Here is a 19,467-nt window from a genome sequence, read left to right as displayed (position 1 = left end):
CTAGATCGTTATAACAACAATAGAATTTGCGAAATGTTGATTTTAAACGAGATTGTTGAAACCCTGCACCATCAACTTGTTTGACAGTAGCTTGCCTCGATTGAAGAACAAGATTTTGCGTTTCAAATCAGTATATATATAATCAATCTCATAACTCCCATACGCAATACAAGATAGAGAGTATATATATCATATGCAAGTGATGGAATATTGCTACATAAATATGGATAGATAAATGACGGAGGAGCTGAAATCATCCCGTTTGTCATAAAGTTGATTTGTTGGTTTGCTGTTAATGAAGCAGAGGTGGACGATTCTGTAGTGCCTCTTATTCTCTTATTTCACAAGGACATATGGAATCGACATATGAAAGACCCCATGTGTTCAATCTCAAAATGTTCTGCAAAAAAAACTGCAAAACCTCTGGTGTGTCCAGGGACCGTATTTGTCCAACAATCTATTTTGTATTGCTTGAAGGTTTTATGAGATTGGTCACTGTTCCTTATCTTCACCTTTCATACTGATCACTAGAAATTGATTTTGTAGTAATCTCACTGGACGTAGTTTCTGTACCAAAACCTTTGATAATTTGACTTGTAAATCGTCTAACGTTGTCTACGCCATTGAATGTAACCTGTGTGGCTTAATTTATGTGGGAGAAACCAAGGGTTCATTTAATAAAAGAATATCGTTGCACATATTTCAAATAATGGTGGTAACCAACTTCTTTACAAGCATTTTAATGCACCGGACACTCCATCTTGTCTATGAGAGGAAGGATTTTGGAAAAAAATTATCATTACACAAACAATCCAACATTAAGCACACCTTTCCGTAGACAACGAGAAGATCGCTGGATCAGGACCCTAGGCACTGCATTTCAATATGGATGCAATGATAATGTATATGATGTGGGGAATTTGACTACTCCACAAGGAAATACCGTTAATGTGATGGGACTCTTTCCCAATACTCAAAGACGGAAATGCAGTTATGGACATCGTTCATATAAAGACCAAGTATAAATGATGTCAAGTTTGATTCACATTTACCTTACGTCAACAGACAATTAGGTCCACATCATATTCGTACAAAACTTTACTTTGTTCCATTGAGAATTTTACATACGTTATTTGAAGAAGCTACAGCTATTCTATACTCGGATTTTTCAACACCTGAATATAGATTGAAGTTTATGGTTATGGATGTTGCCAATCACAGGCTCTTTAAACCAGCACAGGTCTTGGACGATATTCCTTTCAAATCATGCCGCAAGTTCCTTAAGCTCCAATTTACAAACAAAGGAATAGATGCCGTCAACATAAGCAACATTCTTCGGCATAAAAGGGGTCAGTCGTGTATTCCAACTTATTTCAAGTTCAAGTCTACACCATGTATTTCCTACAGCTATATTTCAACAATTGCATCCAAACTGTTTAATTATAAACAAACTTTACAGTGCCTAGATATAGACCATCTTACACGTACTCCACCAACATGTTCTTGTTCTTCATCTTCTTTCAACTATAGTCCAGCTGGGCATGTCATTACTGGTGATGTTGATATAGTTGAAAATGAGGATCTCAAATCATTTATTCTAAAAGGTCCTAAATACAGAGAACCTCTGTCTTTTAATTGGCGACAGGACTTCATCTCTATTATGAATTTTGTCAAAGAATATGTCAGACGATGGGCTAAATATGACAATGAAGAACTTGATACATTGTCAGAATGGGTTAAAAGCATCAGAGGAATATTGAAATCCCGTATTAGACATATTAAAGGAAAAGTACGTACCATATATCCTTCTGTGTTTAGTAAACCAGAAGTAATAAAAAGAATTAGATAGGTTACATGAGGAATGTGTTTTGGTTCCAGCTGACAAAGTTAGTAACAACATTGTCTTTGATAAAACATCGTTATTATATCTAAATGTCAAACTGAAGACCACAACAAGAGGTTTCTGCTTCATAAGAATATAAAAGCAGGTCAGCTAGCAAATGGGCAGAATTCGTGTCAATGGGAATTCCAACATACTGTTGGAAGACCTGATCAACAAAGACTACGAAGATATTGTCAAAGAGGAACTCCAGCATATTTTTTCTTTCAATTGCAGAGTACTTGTGCGTGGAATCAGAGTGGTGTTTAACAAACTAATTTTTGGATGACTATTCAATATTATTGAATTTTCCCGTTTTCCACTTTTGTTGAAGAAACAACTTATGATGTCAAAAATATGTAGTCTTTAATTTATCGTGAGGAATGGTCGTGCAAAGTGTTGAAGTTTTAATTTAGATATTTACTGATCATAAATTTAAATGGCAAATATATAATAAACAGGGTTACTTCAGTTTATCCACCGTCAACTTCCAATATTTATGCACCATTATTCCGTTATCATCCATAGATGGTTCTTATTCGATACGCTAAGGCATGTTCTACGTATCAAAAAATTGTAAGGCGAGGCAGGCTATTGATAAATATATTGATATTACAGGGGTTTAAACAATGTAGTCCAAAGAAAAATGTTCACCGTTATGATCACTTCGTTTGAAAATACAACAATATTACTTGACGTGTTTCATACAAGTTGTTAATCGAATCATTTCTATCTAATTTTGAATACGTATCACTCAATTTATCTGATAATTATATGGGATTCATAGGGAATGTGATTGCTCACTAGGGATGCTGACTCATATGTATTTGATCGTACCTCTGGTGTTTCAAGGGTGCCGTCTTTGTATTGTTTCCGATATTGCATTGTTTGTAGAATTAATGGGATTTATTACTATTTGTTATCCTCATCTTTTCTCATTCTATAAGTATATTGTTAATATCAGGGGGGAAAATCGATCTCTCCAGCTTCTACCAACATGTAACCTGACGCAGCACTTCTATTTCATCTGAAAATATACATGTATTTTCATTCACAGGTAATGAGGTTATCTACGAATTGACGAAAAATCTCTCCAACTTCTTACATGTCACTATAATGCTGACAAATGTGATCAGCTTATTTCAACAGTATGAAACGTTGTCAATTGCAAATGAACTGGACAACTATATACTTTACCTTGTAGGCAACTCCTCTGGAACTTTGGGTAATATTTCATTAACTTCCCCATTGTATATTTTCGGCAATTTCTTCGACTGAGGCCACTCAAAGCATTTAAACCTCTCAATGAAAGGTGAAAATACCTAACTCCTATAAGGAATACAAAAATGGAGAGTAAGGCAAACATGGATCCCTGGATATACCTGAGGTGGAATCAGGTGCCTAGGAGGAGTAAGCATTCCATCTCGACCGATCTCACACACACACCAACACGCACGCACGCACGCACGCACGCACGCACACACACACACACACACACACACACACACACACACACACACACACACACACACACACACACACACACACACACACACACACACACACACACATACGTGTAACGCGTGTCAAATGAACACCTTAACTTCCCACCTGCAACTGAACACTTCTACAGTTATTGGTATTTTAGTACGAAAATTTACTATTTGGTACTAAAAACAACATAGAAGACATTGCTGCGGTCGAAATTTGTGAAATATCGTTTTATTCACTCCTTGAATTTTTGCTTATCAAGTGAACACTTTCCTTTACACACGGGCAATTGAACACTTTCCTTTACACACGGGCAATTGAACACTTTCCTTTACACACGGGCAATTGAACACTTTCCTTTACACACGGGCAATTGAACACTTTCCTTTACACACAGGCAATTGAACACTTTCCTTTACACACAGGCAATTGAACACTCTGACACACACGGGCAAATGAACACTCTGACACACACGTGTAATTGAACACTCTGACGCACATGGCCAATTAAATACTCTGATACACGCAGCCAGTTAAACACTCTGATACACACGGGCAATCAAACACTCTGAAACATCCAAACAATCATTATCACCACGCTAAATAAATAAGGCCAAATCTCTAAAGCTTACAAAAAAGCGTGAAACGATGATATAAATCGAAATTGGGATGGGATAGACAGGGAATCCACACATTTCGTTGAAATTATCGCCGCAAGAAAATTAAAAAAAAGGGGGGGGGGGTAGTATTGATTGGATGATTGATTATATATTTTACGTCCCGTCGAGAATATTTTATTCATATTGAGACGTAACCAGCTTTAAGCGGAGTACCACGAATTTAGACCTATCCAATGTATCCATAGGGTTCAGGGTCGTAGCAGTGAGGGTTCTTTGAAATATCGTGCCAACACCTACTACATGTACGACAAGGGATATACGTTTATATGGTCACATCCAAAAGATCCGTGATTCACACTTCTAAATGTCGAGCGTTTGGCGAAGGAGCAATTAACACTACCAATTTTAACGTCTTAAGTTTGACGCATGAACGATGCTTGAACTCACGACCTCCCGGTTACGAAGCGAACGCTCTACCATTGAGCTACCGCGACCGGTCGGGGGGAGGGGTAGTAGTGTCCATAATGATGACTTTTAATGTAATAATAACTTATGATAATCATCATTATTATATATATATAGTTCTATGATTATAGACTCCCTCGTTTGCCAATGCATGCTGTACGGGCCAGACTCTGTAGTAATTCGACCAAAAAGTATGATAAATAAAATCAAAATTCTGTAATACAGTGCCTAAAGGATCTAAAACAAGTATTCATAATTATATACATTTTTTGTATCACTTTAAGTTTTTTGTTGACTTTTGACATGAATAAAAATTAGATATCTTTGTAAAGAAATGTTACGCTATATCTTAATTCCACTCTAAAAGGGAACATTTTCATGAACATTCTGTTTATATATGTAACTACATAGATGTGACCTTACAGAAAACTTTAATCAAACGTTGCAAAAACCATAAATTCTTTGAAAATCCGGTTTATAACACCAGTTTATATAACATAACTTCAGAATCAGGATTTGTTCCCGGTTCCTTTATATACTGTTACAAAAATATCTACATGTTTATGATATGTACATGCACATTATGTCAATTTTGACTATCATCTCACCTTGAAATATGAGGACAAAATTGTAATAGAGAACCCCCAAAAATCACGATTTTGCTTCATCTTAGATATTTTTGTTTAGAGATTTCGTGCCTTTGGCACTCATTACGCCCTTCCCTAAACGTGTTACGTGTTGGACACCCCCCCCCCATTAACCACGTCTGAAACACACCGACAATTGAACCTGGTACATTGCGCATAAATTGAACTATTATAACGGAAGGTAAAATTCAAGTTACATATTTGTAAGTTTTATTGATGAACTTAGTCCAGTCTCGAAAGGCAAGTAGAGATTTAAAACATTCCCTGAACATCGGCAATTCGCGCCTTCGAATGAGAAATAATCTCCCTCTTAAAAGTGAATTGGACCCCCACTCCTTTCCCTGCCGATCTGAGGACAGAGATGACCAATTGCAAATTCAAGGGAATATATTACCTTCTGTTTTTGTTCAAAAACTGGACGTGTCCTCTCATGACCTTTATAATACAAATTCACCAGGTTGATTTTTAAAATCTTATTAATGTTTTACATAAGCTCAAATTAAAGTCCAATAATATACGCACATCAAATCAATTATCGCTCTCATTAATTCAATTGATGCGTACATCCATGTGGTGGAAATATTGCTCGCAAAAATTAATTTAGAGTTCTGTATGAATGACTTGATTATCTCTTTTAATTCAATGTAGGATCTTTTTAATTATATATACAAGGCTATTTCATAAGCAATTAATGCGAGCATCATTTTTTTTTTAAAAGAGCAACAATTCAATTAAAGAAATCATTCAATTGTGGATATCTTGAATTGAAGATTATATCTCAATTAGATAATCTCTCTAAAATAATTATTCCACGCATCAATTTAATTAATGATATCATTAATTCAATAGAAGAGAGCAATAATTCAATTATTGTGCACATTAAGTGATGTTAGCATTAATGAATTATTGCTCTCTTCAATTGAATTGTAGCATGCATTAATTCTATTGTTGGTATCATTAAATTATAATTCATTTGAGGAGAGCAACAATTAAATTATTGCGTGCATCAATTCAGCAGAATAAATAATTATATCAATAATTCAATTCATGCTCGCAATATATATATAATGCAGAATTGAAGATATTAATTATTTGAAGAGATCTTTAATTGCAATGTTGGTGCATGAAATGAATTGATAATATCTTCAAATAATTAAAGATATCTTCAAATATTTGAGTTTGTTAATTTGGCGCTCCATAGATCTAAAACTATTCCTAGTGGATTCTGGTGCTTTCTGACTCAGACATCATAACAGCTCTTGCTACAAATGAATCTCACCATACAAGTGATAAAAACACACTTGAATATGTTGCAGAAAAATAAAGATCAGGTGGGTCGCATATACCTATAGCCACCTCTCTTTTAATTTCTTCATAGGATTCATATACTTAAAGGGATTTTTCTCCTTGAAAAGGTGATATTTAAAAATATGTCACTTTTCAAGGAATTTTATAATCCCCCAATAGTATGTACCGGGGTAATTTCTAAACTGTTTGGTGAAAATGTTGACAATTAAGAATCAGTCACTGGTTATCCATGTGGGATTTAGCTATCTCATATGAATAAACTTTTGATTATTTTACTACAATGTACCATATTAACCACTTTCGGAAATAATTCCTTATTTGTCTTAAATTTTGATTTGATATAAAGAGCAAACTGAAATGATAAACCAAAGTTCACATTCAACACCAGTGAGGCAATTGTATACAAATATCAAATTCATATATTACAGAATTCATTAAGATATTTGAATTATTCTAATCTTTTAATGTTCCATGGTAGCAATGAAAACAGCAGGTCTTTTATTCTCAGTCATATATTTTATTATATTACAGGAGATGTTATATGTACAATTAGTATATATATATATACATTATATATGTAATTCCATGTGCCAAAAAAATGTATACATACATGAGTAATTCAACCACAGACATATCAATAAATTTGCATTTAATACATTGAATGTAGTCCTTTGATTAAATAATCAACACAGATGGATCCATATGATAATACATGTATTTGTAAAAGAAAAAAAAAGAGTTCCATTTCTCATACAAATGATATCTGTACAAATATCAAAATCAACAAGAGGCCCAGGGGCCACATCGCTCATCTGAGTCACCTTGGCCCTGCTGTTTTGATTTTTAAATGCTATTTTATCAATCTTTATTCTCATGAATAATGTGACCAAAACCTACCTCTAAAGAACACAACATTACTAAAATGAAATCATATAACACAAAGATATGACAAGCATGATATTGCTGTTCTGGATAAGACCAAGGTATGAAGTCATAGGTCTTGGTATGATATGAAAGACTTAGCCATAAGTAATCTATATACAATACATGAAAGCCCTATCTAAAATAGTCCTGGATATACTTAATAAGTTATACTTTCTTAAAAGTAGGTCAAACTCAGAGTTCAGGGTCACAAGGTCAAAGAACATAATATGATTGATTGTTTTAGCTGTTTTCCGCCACACTCAACAATTTTTCAGTTATCTGGTGGTGCCCAGTTTTTATTGGTGGAAGTGAGAACCCAGATACAATGTACCTGGGAAGAGACCACTGACCTTCCGAGAGTAAACTGGGAAACTTTCTCACTTACCGGTGCAAGCAGGATTCGAACCCACGCCAACCACTGAAGAGACATTATTTGTCGAAATGCGCATCTGGTGCATCAAAATTGGTACCGTATAAGTTTTACCTTAAACACAATGTAGTTCAGGACACACTGAATAGGTCAGATTTGTTTTGCCATAAAAATTGAAAATACAAGATATGAAAGCTCTAGTTTAAATAGTTCAAGAGATATCTTTAAAGATTTTTCCTTTAAATATATCAGCATATAAAACTTTGATCCCCTATTGTTACCACACCATACCTCCCGGGAAATGATTTTAACAAACTTGAATATGCACTATGTCAGGAAGGTTTAATGTAAATTTGTGTGCTTCATACTAAATTTGAAAAGAATTCTGTTATTCGAATCGTAGATTGATCGCTGTTCGTTATCTTCACCTTTCAGTTATAGAATTTAGTTAAAAATATTCAATTGTTAACATCGACGGACTACAACGGACGCAGACCAATAGCAATATGTCATCTGAGTTTACTCAAGTGACCTAAAATTGTATAATTTTTCTAAAGCTTTTGAAAATTGATAATGCTATAAAAGCCTAGTCTGATCCCTCACACTCCATTTCAATAGTTAAGCGTAAAAACAGACTGGCGGGGATGGGGACCAAACTTAAGAAAGCTGTGAGATTAGTTCAATATTCAAACCTACAGTTTTTGAATAATAAGTATTTAACCCAACTGGGATGATTTCATCCAAAATATTTCACTAAAAATATTTGTGGGGATATTAGTTCACACAGACATTATGTTTCAAAATGAGTACGAGTATGGAAATGAACTGGGGTTCAAATTGACTGGCTACGTATACCTAACATGGCTACATCAACAAAGAAAATCACTTGAAGCTGCGAGTTTTTAGGTTATATGTGGGTTTAAGGAATATTTGAAAGTATGCTTGGAAACAAGTATAGTGGGGAAATATGTTAGGAATTATTTAATATTAAATTCATGAGACAGCGATGCAGGAATGCAGTGATAGAGGGACTTAACCATGCACTTTTTTTCTGTGCCGTAAATTGAAGATTTTTAATAAGGGGCTCATCTGAAGCTCTAGTGCTCTGACTTGCCCCAATATCTTCTCAAAGAGCTACGATTTTGGGTTTAGTTCTGCATCTAGTTTTTTAGGAGAAGATTTTAAAAGATTTTCCTTGTATATATTTCACATATAAAACTTAGATCCCCTATTGTGACCCCACTCTACCCCTGTGAGCCATGACCTTTAACAAACTTGAATCTGTACTATATATGAATGTAAAACTTTGATCCTCGATTGTGACCTCACCCTACCCCCGGATACCATGATTTGCACAAAACAGGAACCTTTTATGTGAATTCAACTTTCCTGGTCCAGTGGTTCTTGAAAAGGTTTTTTAAATGACCCCACCCTATTTTTGCATACCCTTTATCTATTGATGATACATACCAAGTTTGATTGAAACTGGCCCAGTGGTTCACTCTGGAGAAGAAAATGAAAATGTGAAAAGTTTACAGAGAGACAGATGACAGGCAAAGGTGATCAGAAAAGCTCATTTGAGCCTTTGGCTCAGGTGAGCTAAAAAAGTATATAAACATGTTCAATGTTAAACCTGTTTGTTGTATTGCTTAACAGCTCCATTGCCAGCATCTACCCTTACTGAGCTTACAGTGTCAGACCTTGATATCATCATCATCACTCATTTTGACTATCCAGGTCAAATTAATATTTTGCAAGGGTGAGGCCTGGCTGTCCTGTCGAGGTTGAAGTTTGTACTTCCACACTTGGCGACCCAGTGGATTGATCCTATCCAATCTTCTAAACTCTAGGTCTCGTTTTAGGATCTCATCCCATGTCAGCTTTGGTCTACCTGTGAAGTTCTTTTCTGTTGATCATGATGCATAACATTCTGTCAAATCTGCAAAAATATTTAGAGAAGTGATTAGTAAAAGGTCTTCGTAAAAGGTAGCAAGAAATGTACGTCAATTAGATAAAAATCATAATTTCTATTTCTACAAAGTAAGTGTTTATCAAATGATCAGCTGTAAATATTAATTCACACATCAATTATCATTTTTAATGATTCAAAGTGATACAGATATCATAAACATTTTATGACAAATATATCATAACTTCAGATTGTTTTTATGAAAAACAAATGTATCCCCAGCTCCCCAAATTGGAAGTGCTCCAAATGAAACCTCCAACTCCTTAATGTACTGCATGGTATGGAAGATAAAGCATGAGCAGGAACATAGACATTATGAACTCCAATAATTAAGCCACATAGGAGAAGGGTTCACAAACTATTTTACACCCTCCACCCCTACAATCCACTATATTAGGGACAATATTTGGATCTTTGATCTGTCCCTGCAATATGCACATCGCAAATGGCATTGAAGTATTCTACAAAATTTCAAGTCTATCGGATAAGCCGTATAGGAGAAGCATTCACAAGCTATTTTAACATCCTCCACACCTCTTAGATCTACTATTAACTTTTAGAAAAATAATTGGACACTCCTGTCCCGACAATATGCACATCTACAAATGGCAATGAAGCATTGTACAAAGTTTCAAATCTATCCAATAAGCCATATAGGAGGAGAAGTGTTGACAAGGTATTTTACATTCTCCACCCCTCTAAGATCTACTATTAACTTTTAGGAAAATAATTGGATCCTTCCGTCCCACCAATATACACATCTACAAATGGCAATGAAGCATTGTACAAAGTTTAAAGTCTATCCGATAAGCCATATAAGAGAAGTGTTCACAAGATTTTGTGGCAGACGGACAGAAAGTACAAAAACAATATGTCTCCCCTGAAAGAGGGGAGACATAATTACAGTACTGCAGCAATATTTTCACTGTATTTCAGTTGGAGGCTGTCAAAATACAAATTATCAATATACTCTTAAGGTGCAAATCAAAACTTGTATATATATACCTTTTCTCAATACATTTTAATGCGTTTTATTTCATCTCTAGTGGACTCTCTTTAGGACTGGCTTATTTTGCTGGGAATATGGGCATCTAGATATCCTGGTGCCATGCTCTTTTTAATGAATATTGTATTTTCTAGGTTATGTCAAAGCCACTTTTTCTCTTTGATGCAAAATTATGTTTGACTGAAATTAAAGTGAAGGTTATTTAACAAGAAATCTAGTAGACACATTCAAGCAATACCTGTTCCCAATCTAATTAAAATTAGATCTTTGATCCGCTCATGCAATCGCTACACAAAGCGATTGCTTGAGCGGATCAAAGATCTAATTTTAATTAGATTGTACCTGTTCCCTACCACTACTAACTATATATTTATTCAACATATGTTCAAATTCAATGGAACCACTGGACTTCATATACTATTTTGTCAAAATGCACAGTATTAATGAAGAGGGTGTTACAACTTACATGTACCAGATAAGACGTATCATCAATGTTCTACCTAATATATTAATATCTGCTCTAGAACCTGATTTTCATGCACCCATGTTATGATGGACTGTATTATGGTATTTATCAAGCTCTTTCATCTGTCTGTTAGCTTTTTTAAAAATTCAAAATCTTAGTTTATCAATCCTTATACCCACTCAGGTGATCTAATCAGTAATTAAAAAAACTGATTAATCTTTTTGAACATCATATCTAGCAAAGATACTTACGTACATATGTAACTTTAAAATGATACTTATGCCTTGTTCAAACAGCGGTTTTAATGCATATTTTGAATTAAAATTTTCAAACTTTAATGCGCATCAAATATACTTCGTAGAATAGATATAGGCCCCTGCATAATGACAAATTTGGGTCACATGCATCATACCCCTGGTTAGCTATAGATTTATATTTATGATAATTTTGACTGAAAAACTCATTTTAAAAAACTTAATTGATCGCTAAAAATAGTGAACATTAAGTAATTAGAAAATGCCAGATGTAGATCTGTGCTCTGCAGAGACATACTGGGTCATATATGCATAAAGAAGAAATAAACTATAAAACAATTCTCTTTGATCCACTGTAAATTGTTGGAAAATATTCGATCCCTGGGTCAGAAGAACGTGAACAACATTAAATGATAATGAAGTATTGTACACAATGGCCTTCATTTTTGCAGTTACTGCCATTACACCGGAAGTAGGGGGCGTGCTTACTGATGGGGTCCCCCCCAATTGTGGCCCCATCCTACCCCCGGGGGCCATGATTTGAACAAACTTGAATCTGCACTATGTCAGAAAGTTTTCATGTAAAAATCAGTTTTTCTGGCTCAGTGGTTCTTGAGAAGAAGATGTTTAAAGATTTTTCATATATATTTGTATGTAAAACTTTGATCCCCTATTGTGGCCCCATCCAACCCCCGGGGCCCATGATTTGAACAAACTTGAATCTGCATTATGTCAGGAAGCTTTCATGTAAATCTCAGGCCATCATTAAAAATATTTTTGTTTGATGTACTCTAACTCACATTTTTCAAGGTGGGTCGGTAGGTAGGGTTTTTTTTTTTTTGGTTTTTTTTTAACGTCATGAAAATTTGTAATATTTTCTTTTAGAATAAGGAGAATTTTCTATTTTTCAAGGGACCCCCCCCCCCCCCCCAAAAAAAAAGTTTTAAATTGCTGGAAAAAATGGTCGGGTAGGAGCAAATTTGATTGGTCGGTCGAAGTACATCAAATAAATCAATGTTTATTTTTGGCCTCAGCTTTTCTGGCTTAGTGGTTCTTGAGAAGAAGATTTTTAAAGTTTTTCCCTATATATTTGTACGTAAAACTTTGATCCCCCCTTGTGGCTCCATCCAACCCCCGGGGCCCATGATTTGAACAAACTTGAATCTGCATTATGTCAGGAAGCTTTCATGTAAATCTCAGGCCATCATTAAAAATATTTTTGTTTGATGTACTCTAACTCACATTTTTCAAGGTGGGTCGGTAGGTAGGGTTTTTTTTTTTTTGGTTTTTTTTTAACGTCATGAAAATTTGTAATATATTCTTCTGGAATAAGGAGAATTTTCTATTTTTCAAGGAACCCCCCCCCCCCCAAAAGTTTTAAATTGCTGGAAAAAATGGTCGGGTAGGAGCAAATTTGATTGGTCGGTCGGAGTACATCAAATAAATCAATGTTTATTTTTGGCCTCAGCTTTTCTGGCTTAGTGGTTCTTGAGAAGAAGATTTTTAAAGTTTTTCCCTATGTATTTGTACGTAAAACTTTGATCCCCCCTTGTGGCCCCATCCAACCCCCGGGGCCCATGATTTGAACAAACTTGAATCTGCATTATGTCAGGAAGCTTTCATGTAAATCTCAGGCCATCATTAAAAATATTTTTGTTTGATGTACTCTAACTCACATTTTTCAAGGTGGGTCGGTAGGTAGGTTTTTTTTTGTTGGTTTTTTTTTTAACGACATGAAAATCTGTAATATTTTCTTTTAGAATAAGGAGAATTTTCTATTTTTCAAGGGACCCCCCCCCCCCCCCAAAAAAAGTTTTAAATTGCTGGAAAAAATGGTCGGGTAGGAGCAAATTTGATTGGTCGGTCGGAGTACATCAAACATATCAATGTTTATTTTTGTCCTCAGCTTTTCTGGCTTAGTGGTTCTTGAGAAGAAGATTTTTAAAGTTTTTCCCTATATATTTGTATGTAAAACTTTGATCCCCCCTTGTGGCCCCATCCTACCCCCGGGGGCCATGATTTGAACAAACTTGAATATGCAATATGTCAGGAAGCTTTCAGGTATATTTCAGCTCTTCTGGCCCAGTGGTTCTTGAGAAGAAGATTTTTAAATGACCCCACCCTATTTTTGTGATTATCTCCCCTTTGAAAGGGACATGGCCCTTCATTTGAACAAACTTGAAAGCCCTTCACCCAAGGATGCTTTTGGCCAAGTTTGGTTGAAATTGGCCCAGTGGTTCTGGAGAAGAAGTCGAAAATGTGAAAAGTTTACAGACGGACAGACAGACAGACGACAGACAAAATGTGATCAGAAAAGCTCACTTGAACCTTTTGTTCAGGTGAGCTAAAAATCAATTAAAATATATGCAAATTCATTTTTGGGTTGAATGTATTAATTGTTACACAAATTTACTACATGTATATGTATCTATAGTTTACAAATCATTACATTTTGCTAAATGATATAATTATTCTACACATATCATCTAAGATTTTAATTATACAAAATAAGATCATATAAAATCTGTAAATAAATTATGGATCAACAAAATTGTTAAATACTAAGATCTGCTTTCATATTTACTGTACTTAAGGCCACATAGAATTTCATATTTACAGATTATCATCCACGCCCACCCCTCTCAAAATTATCCACCCCATTGTTTTTTATTCTACCTTTTTTTTTAAAAAAGAAGTTGAGAACAAATATTTGGCTTGTATATCAAACATTTAGAGCATTTCAATGACTGACCCTAACATTTTGGCATGTTGTGGTTATATTTGACATGTTTCTATTATAAGGGTACCCAAAGATGTGGTAGTTGTGAAGGACTGTTGCAGTGTGATATGCATTTGGTCAAGTGACTGCACATGTATGCCTTGTTAAAATTGATTAATGGAGATGCTATTGAATGTGAAAGTATGCGATACCATGCCATTTCCCAATTCTGTGTTTGGAACTTTTATTATTGAGTGTACGTGTCTTAGACTAGAAGAAGATGATGGCAAACTGAATTGAATAATGTTAAGCAAAAGAACTACAGTACAGTGACTGTTGCTTTGTGGTACAATGATGGTAATTATGACTCATTAATTAACGGATACGGCAATGGCATATCCTGATCCTGCATAAACTGCATATTCAAACAAGAGGCCCATGGGCCACATCGCTCACCTGATTCACCTTGGCCCATATTTAAAGATTTGTTCTACATATTCGCTTCTAAAACTTTGATCCCTATTTAAGTATTGTGGCCCAACCTACTCACGGGGCCATGATTTCTCCTACCTAAAATCTAACTCCAAAAAACCCCACACAAACATAGCTTGTACAGGGGATAGGAGGACGTGCCTGGTGTTTAATAATTCAATGTGTACAGGCATTAGAAAAATGTGTATATGCAAAAACATAATTTAAATTGTATGCAAAATGATACACATGTCTAGTCCTATTATAACATTGGAAGGAAAATTAGATCTGGCCACCATTGCTACACGACATTTTAAGTTACGAAAAATAAAAAAATTACATATGAACACCTAGGCTGTGTCAAGCTGAGTGAGCAAGTTTGTGCAGAACGAACAAAAATTACACCAAACACAGCGACACCTTTTCGAAATTTTATTTTTACAAACTTGAATCTGCACTACAGAGCTGTATGTCAGGAAGCTTTCATGTAAATTATGTAAACTGCTCTGGCCTAATGGTTCTTGAGAAGAAGATTTTTATGGCCTCATTCTACCCCAGGGGGTCATGATTTTAACAAACCTGAATCTGCACTATGTCAGGAAGTTTTTATGTAAATTTGTACTTTCCTAGCCCAGTGTTTCTTGAGAAGATGATTTTTAAAGATTTTCCCTTTATATTTGTATGTAAAATATTTGATCCCCTATTGTGGCCCCATCCTACCTATGGGGGTCAAGATTTGAACAAACTTCAATCTACACTATGTCAGGAAGCTTTCATGTAAATTTCAGCTCTTCTGGCCCAGTGGTTCTTTAGGAGAAATTTTTTAAATGACCCAACCCTATTTTTACAATTTTGTAATTATATCTTCCCTTTGAAAGGGGGTGTGGACCTTTATTTGAACTAACTTGAAAGCCCTTCACAAAGGATGCTTTTTGTCAAGTTTGGTTGAAATTGGCCCAGTGGTTCTTGAGAAGAAGTCAGAAATGTGAAAGTTTACAGACAGACGGACAACAGGGGATTGGAAAAGCTCATTTAAACTTTCAGCTCAGGTGAGCTAAAAATTACTATTATTCAAAAAAGCGCAAAAGAATGTTCAACTTCAGTGTTACATGAAAATGTACTTCAAAATCACTTAAAAACAATTATAATATTGTTGTATGAAAATTTTCTGTCCAAAGAAAACAATGTAAAAAAAAAAATGAAGTAATCTACACTCTACAGCAACATGCGAGTATAATGAACGGGAAATATATATTCTGAAAAATAAAAAAATACACCACCTGCCCCATTTTTTTCCAAGCAAGGATGGAAATCTAAAAAATAATTTTATGACTATGTGGCCTAAAATATTTTGTATACTTACTAATTTCAAAACTCGAAAAGGAAATGTTATCCATGTGAAGCACTCTGTTCATCCTCTGGGGAAGACAATCTTTGATTTGCAGTTTGTGTCATGACTACACCATGATATCTTCTAATCTCGTCATACTATCAGAAAGTAGTTTTGGCAGTTGGCAAGTGTATCAATGGTGTAACTTCTTCATGATCAGATCTTCTATACTGTGTCATATTCAGCATAAAGTAACACGGGCTATCATCTAGTTCTGAGGTACTGAGGAAGGGCTGTTTTTCTCAACACAGCCTTTCTTCTGGTATTCTTAGGGATACTTTATTCATCTTTTAATTACATTTCCTTCTTGGAGATTAAAAGTTGAAGACCACTGAAAGAAAAAGAAGTGATTTAATGAGTTCCATGTACAACTGTAGTTTATCGAATGTGCTGACCAGAATATTATCTAACTGTAGCCCCCCCCCTCCCCGATCAAGCATGCAATGTCATACATGTATCTGAAATCAATACTTATAAAAATTAATTAAAATTAAAATGTTCAAATCTACAATCTTGTTACACATCTCCTATATTTTTTACTTATCATAACTTTGAATTTTTAATAAGTGTGTCCTTTTGTCCACAAACTTTAACAACCCCTCATAAACAATTTACAAATATGATATCAGAAATAATAATCTAAAAACATTATCCTGTTGTTCATAGATGCCATCAACACTAAGAGTATAACAAATAACAAAAGCTCTCCTGACATTGTCCCATTCTGAAAGAAATGATGTGCTTATATCCCCAAAGGCAGGGGGTTACCCTGAATTGTGTCTAGAGAGAGGAATAATATTTATGGAATTAACCAAAAAATTAGTTATAAATTTTTAAAATTTTTAGCTATGAATTCATGTTAAAAAATTGGTAGCTCAGTGGTAACAGAGCATTTGCTTCATGATGAAGAAATCATGGTTTCGAACCATGCTAATGTACTTTATTTAGGGTGTAAATGTAGGTAGTGAGGTGAATGCTCCATCGTCATATTTAGCAATCAAAAGAGAAAGTTGCTGGTCTTTCAGATGAGACCTTCAAACACCACATGCATGCGTCTAAATGTGTCGCACTTCATATTACTGAAATATTCTCTACAGGTATTATACTAAAATCAAACAAACACATATAATCATATACATGTTAAAAATCTTAATTTTAGAAATTTCTTCTTCTGACAAAATGATGCGCAAGCATATAAATGGAAGCTATGCCACTATATGTCATGACACTGTACAGCTTGATCAGTTTATACATCACATAAACAATCACAGATGTAAACAATCAAGAAAAACTCAGTACACAACATCATCCCTTAATTTTGTATTGTAGCTGAAGATCATTCTTCCAAGATCGAAATGCAGCTTGGAAATGATTAGCGAGGGTTGAATTATTCTTAAAAAGTAAATTGAAAGCAAAAGGTAACTGCCAAAGTTACCAGGAGACAATAATCCATACATCGTTCGAATTTCCTCCACTGCCACCTAAAGTGCACGTGTAAACCACGCGTGTGACACCACAGCCCGACAGGCTACATTGTAAACAAGTAAAATGCATTCAGAGTAATAGTTTTACATATCATATTCTGTTTGGTTTATAGTCTTAGTAGTTACATACCTATGCGGTACGCCTGTACCATGTACGTACTGCAAGCAGTGCGGCGTAATGTACATTTGCATCCTCAGGGATTTCAACCCGGACAAAGTGGAACATGCCAATCCGAATACATATACATCTTTCTTTTTTATTTTTGCATTTTTATTTATTTTTCTATTTATTATTTATGTCATGGCGTTGGAAAAAACTTCAAAGTAGGGAGACAGATGTAAAGGGGTATACGTTCCAATCATCCAAAAAATGTGCCGTGTGGGGGGTGGGGTAGGGGGGTTGATTCCTAAGGACCTGGCGCATTTCTTTTTGTGAAATTCTATCCAAAATCAATATGAATTCTTAGTATACAGAGTACATTAACTGCAAAGATTATATTTCAAAAAGAAAAAAAAACCAAACAGTTCACGCAGATTTATCACTTTTATCATCGAAATTTTCAGTAACTCGGGTACTCTGTCGCTTGTACATAACACGATCGGTATGAAACACCATTTAATCAGTCTATGTAATAAAAAACCCATTGATAACATGCAAAAAATTTCTTTCAACCGTGTTTACTTACCTCAGATGGGCCAACTTCTTTCCCTGGAAAACTCCATTATGATGATATCACAAATGACGTCATTTAAAACAGAGCATGCGCACTTCGAAAGTGTGTAAGCCATGCTCGCAAGGAAAAAAGATGGACGAGTGCTAAATCTTTACACACCTGTTACACACATCTCATAAATCCTGTTAAGTAAACACTTCAGGATTTTGATGGTAGATGACCTATTTAATGATTTTATGCTGATTTTTATAAAAATCCAACTGAACACCACCATTTCCGTGTTCCTTTGGCCGACCCCGTGTTGATTTACACGTGTGCCTTCTTATTCACTGGTTCAATTGACAGGGCTTACAAACACACACACACACACACACACACACACACACACACACACACACACACACACACACACACACACACACACACACACACACACACACACCTGATCAGGACATAGGTCCACCTCCGGGTGTGACTGGTCAACAGGGGGTGCTTACTCCTCCTAGGCACCTGCTTCCACCTCTGATTTATCTATTTATTTACCAAACTCTTTATCTTGTATTCCTTATAGGAGTTATGAGAGTGATCACTGTTCGTTATCTTTACCTTGCTTACCATACCATAATAATGAACAGACATGGTCGCAAGAACACTGTATCAAAGCATAGCATAAAACCTTTCATGACTGCATCCCTAGCTGATAGCGCATTTCTATATAAAAATTGAGTCTGTTGTGAATCTATACTATAATGTTTAAACAAGACTTTTACACGAGAGGAACTTATCAATACATATACCTAACATTTTCAGAAGCATTGACCCATATCAGAAGTTTACAAACTATAGTCTTTCATCTGTACAATTTTCATAATTCAATCTCAAATAACTTTTGAGACATAGCAAGAAGAACAAAACAAGTAATTCCAAGTCGCCATCTCACACGCATATACACGCACACAGACACCTAGAAACCAAACTTCATTTTAATATATTTTACACATTCCATAGCAAACGTCTAAATAATATGAAAATCAAAGAAAAGGAAATATTTCCGTCACTTCATATAACGACCGGAAATAATATTCAGATGTGTTTTCCTATACATGTTAAAGACAGATAAATGAAAATGGTATCAAACATTTGAAACATAGATGGGATTTATGGGGACATAAAAGACAATAATAATAATAAAAAAATGACCGAGAAACCAAAAGCTGCCGTTCATACATTCGGTAAGTCTAACATTTTCTGAAACTGCAAAAAGACCTAACTATACAGTGCAATTCTTGTTTTAAAACTATAAATTTCAAGTTTTATTGACGTTTTAGGG

The 19,467-nt window shown here is 35.0% G+C and overlaps 1 protein-coding gene and 1 long non-coding RNA gene across 2 annotated transcripts in view; one reads left to right on the top strand and one right to left on the bottom strand.

Annotated features, from left to right (window-relative positions):
• Positions 1 to 19,467, top strand: part of LOC130048591 (angiopoietin-1-like) — a 29,437-nt gene that overhangs the window by 8,346 nt on the left and 1,624 nt on the right. Inside the window, exon 3 of the mRNA XM_056145561.1 lies at positions 2,937 to 3,104. Coding sequence (XP_056001536.1) covers positions 2,937 to 3,104 — 168 coding nt within the window. The remainder of the gene's footprint in view (positions 1 to 2,936; positions 3,105 to 19,467) is intronic.
• LOC125654437 (uncharacterized) lies at positions 6,907 to 18,546 on the bottom strand. The gene is made up of 3 exons (XR_008796626.1): positions 15,953 to 18,546; positions 10,679 to 10,859; positions 6,907 to 9,643 (listed from the first exon to the last, which is right to left on the bottom strand). It is a non-coding gene; the product is annotated as an uncharacterized LOC125654437 (long non-coding RNA).

The sequence above is a fragment of the Ostrea edulis genome, chromosome 7 (genome assembly GCF_947568905.1).
Source record: "Ostrea edulis chromosome 7, xbOstEdul1.1, whole genome shotgun sequence".
NCBI classification, from domain to species: Eukaryota; Metazoa; Mollusca; class Bivalvia; order Ostreida; family Ostreidae; genus Ostrea; species Ostrea edulis.
The sequence above is the reverse complement of the archived record's forward strand: the minus strand, read 5'-3'. Positions and strand labels throughout refer to the sequence as shown.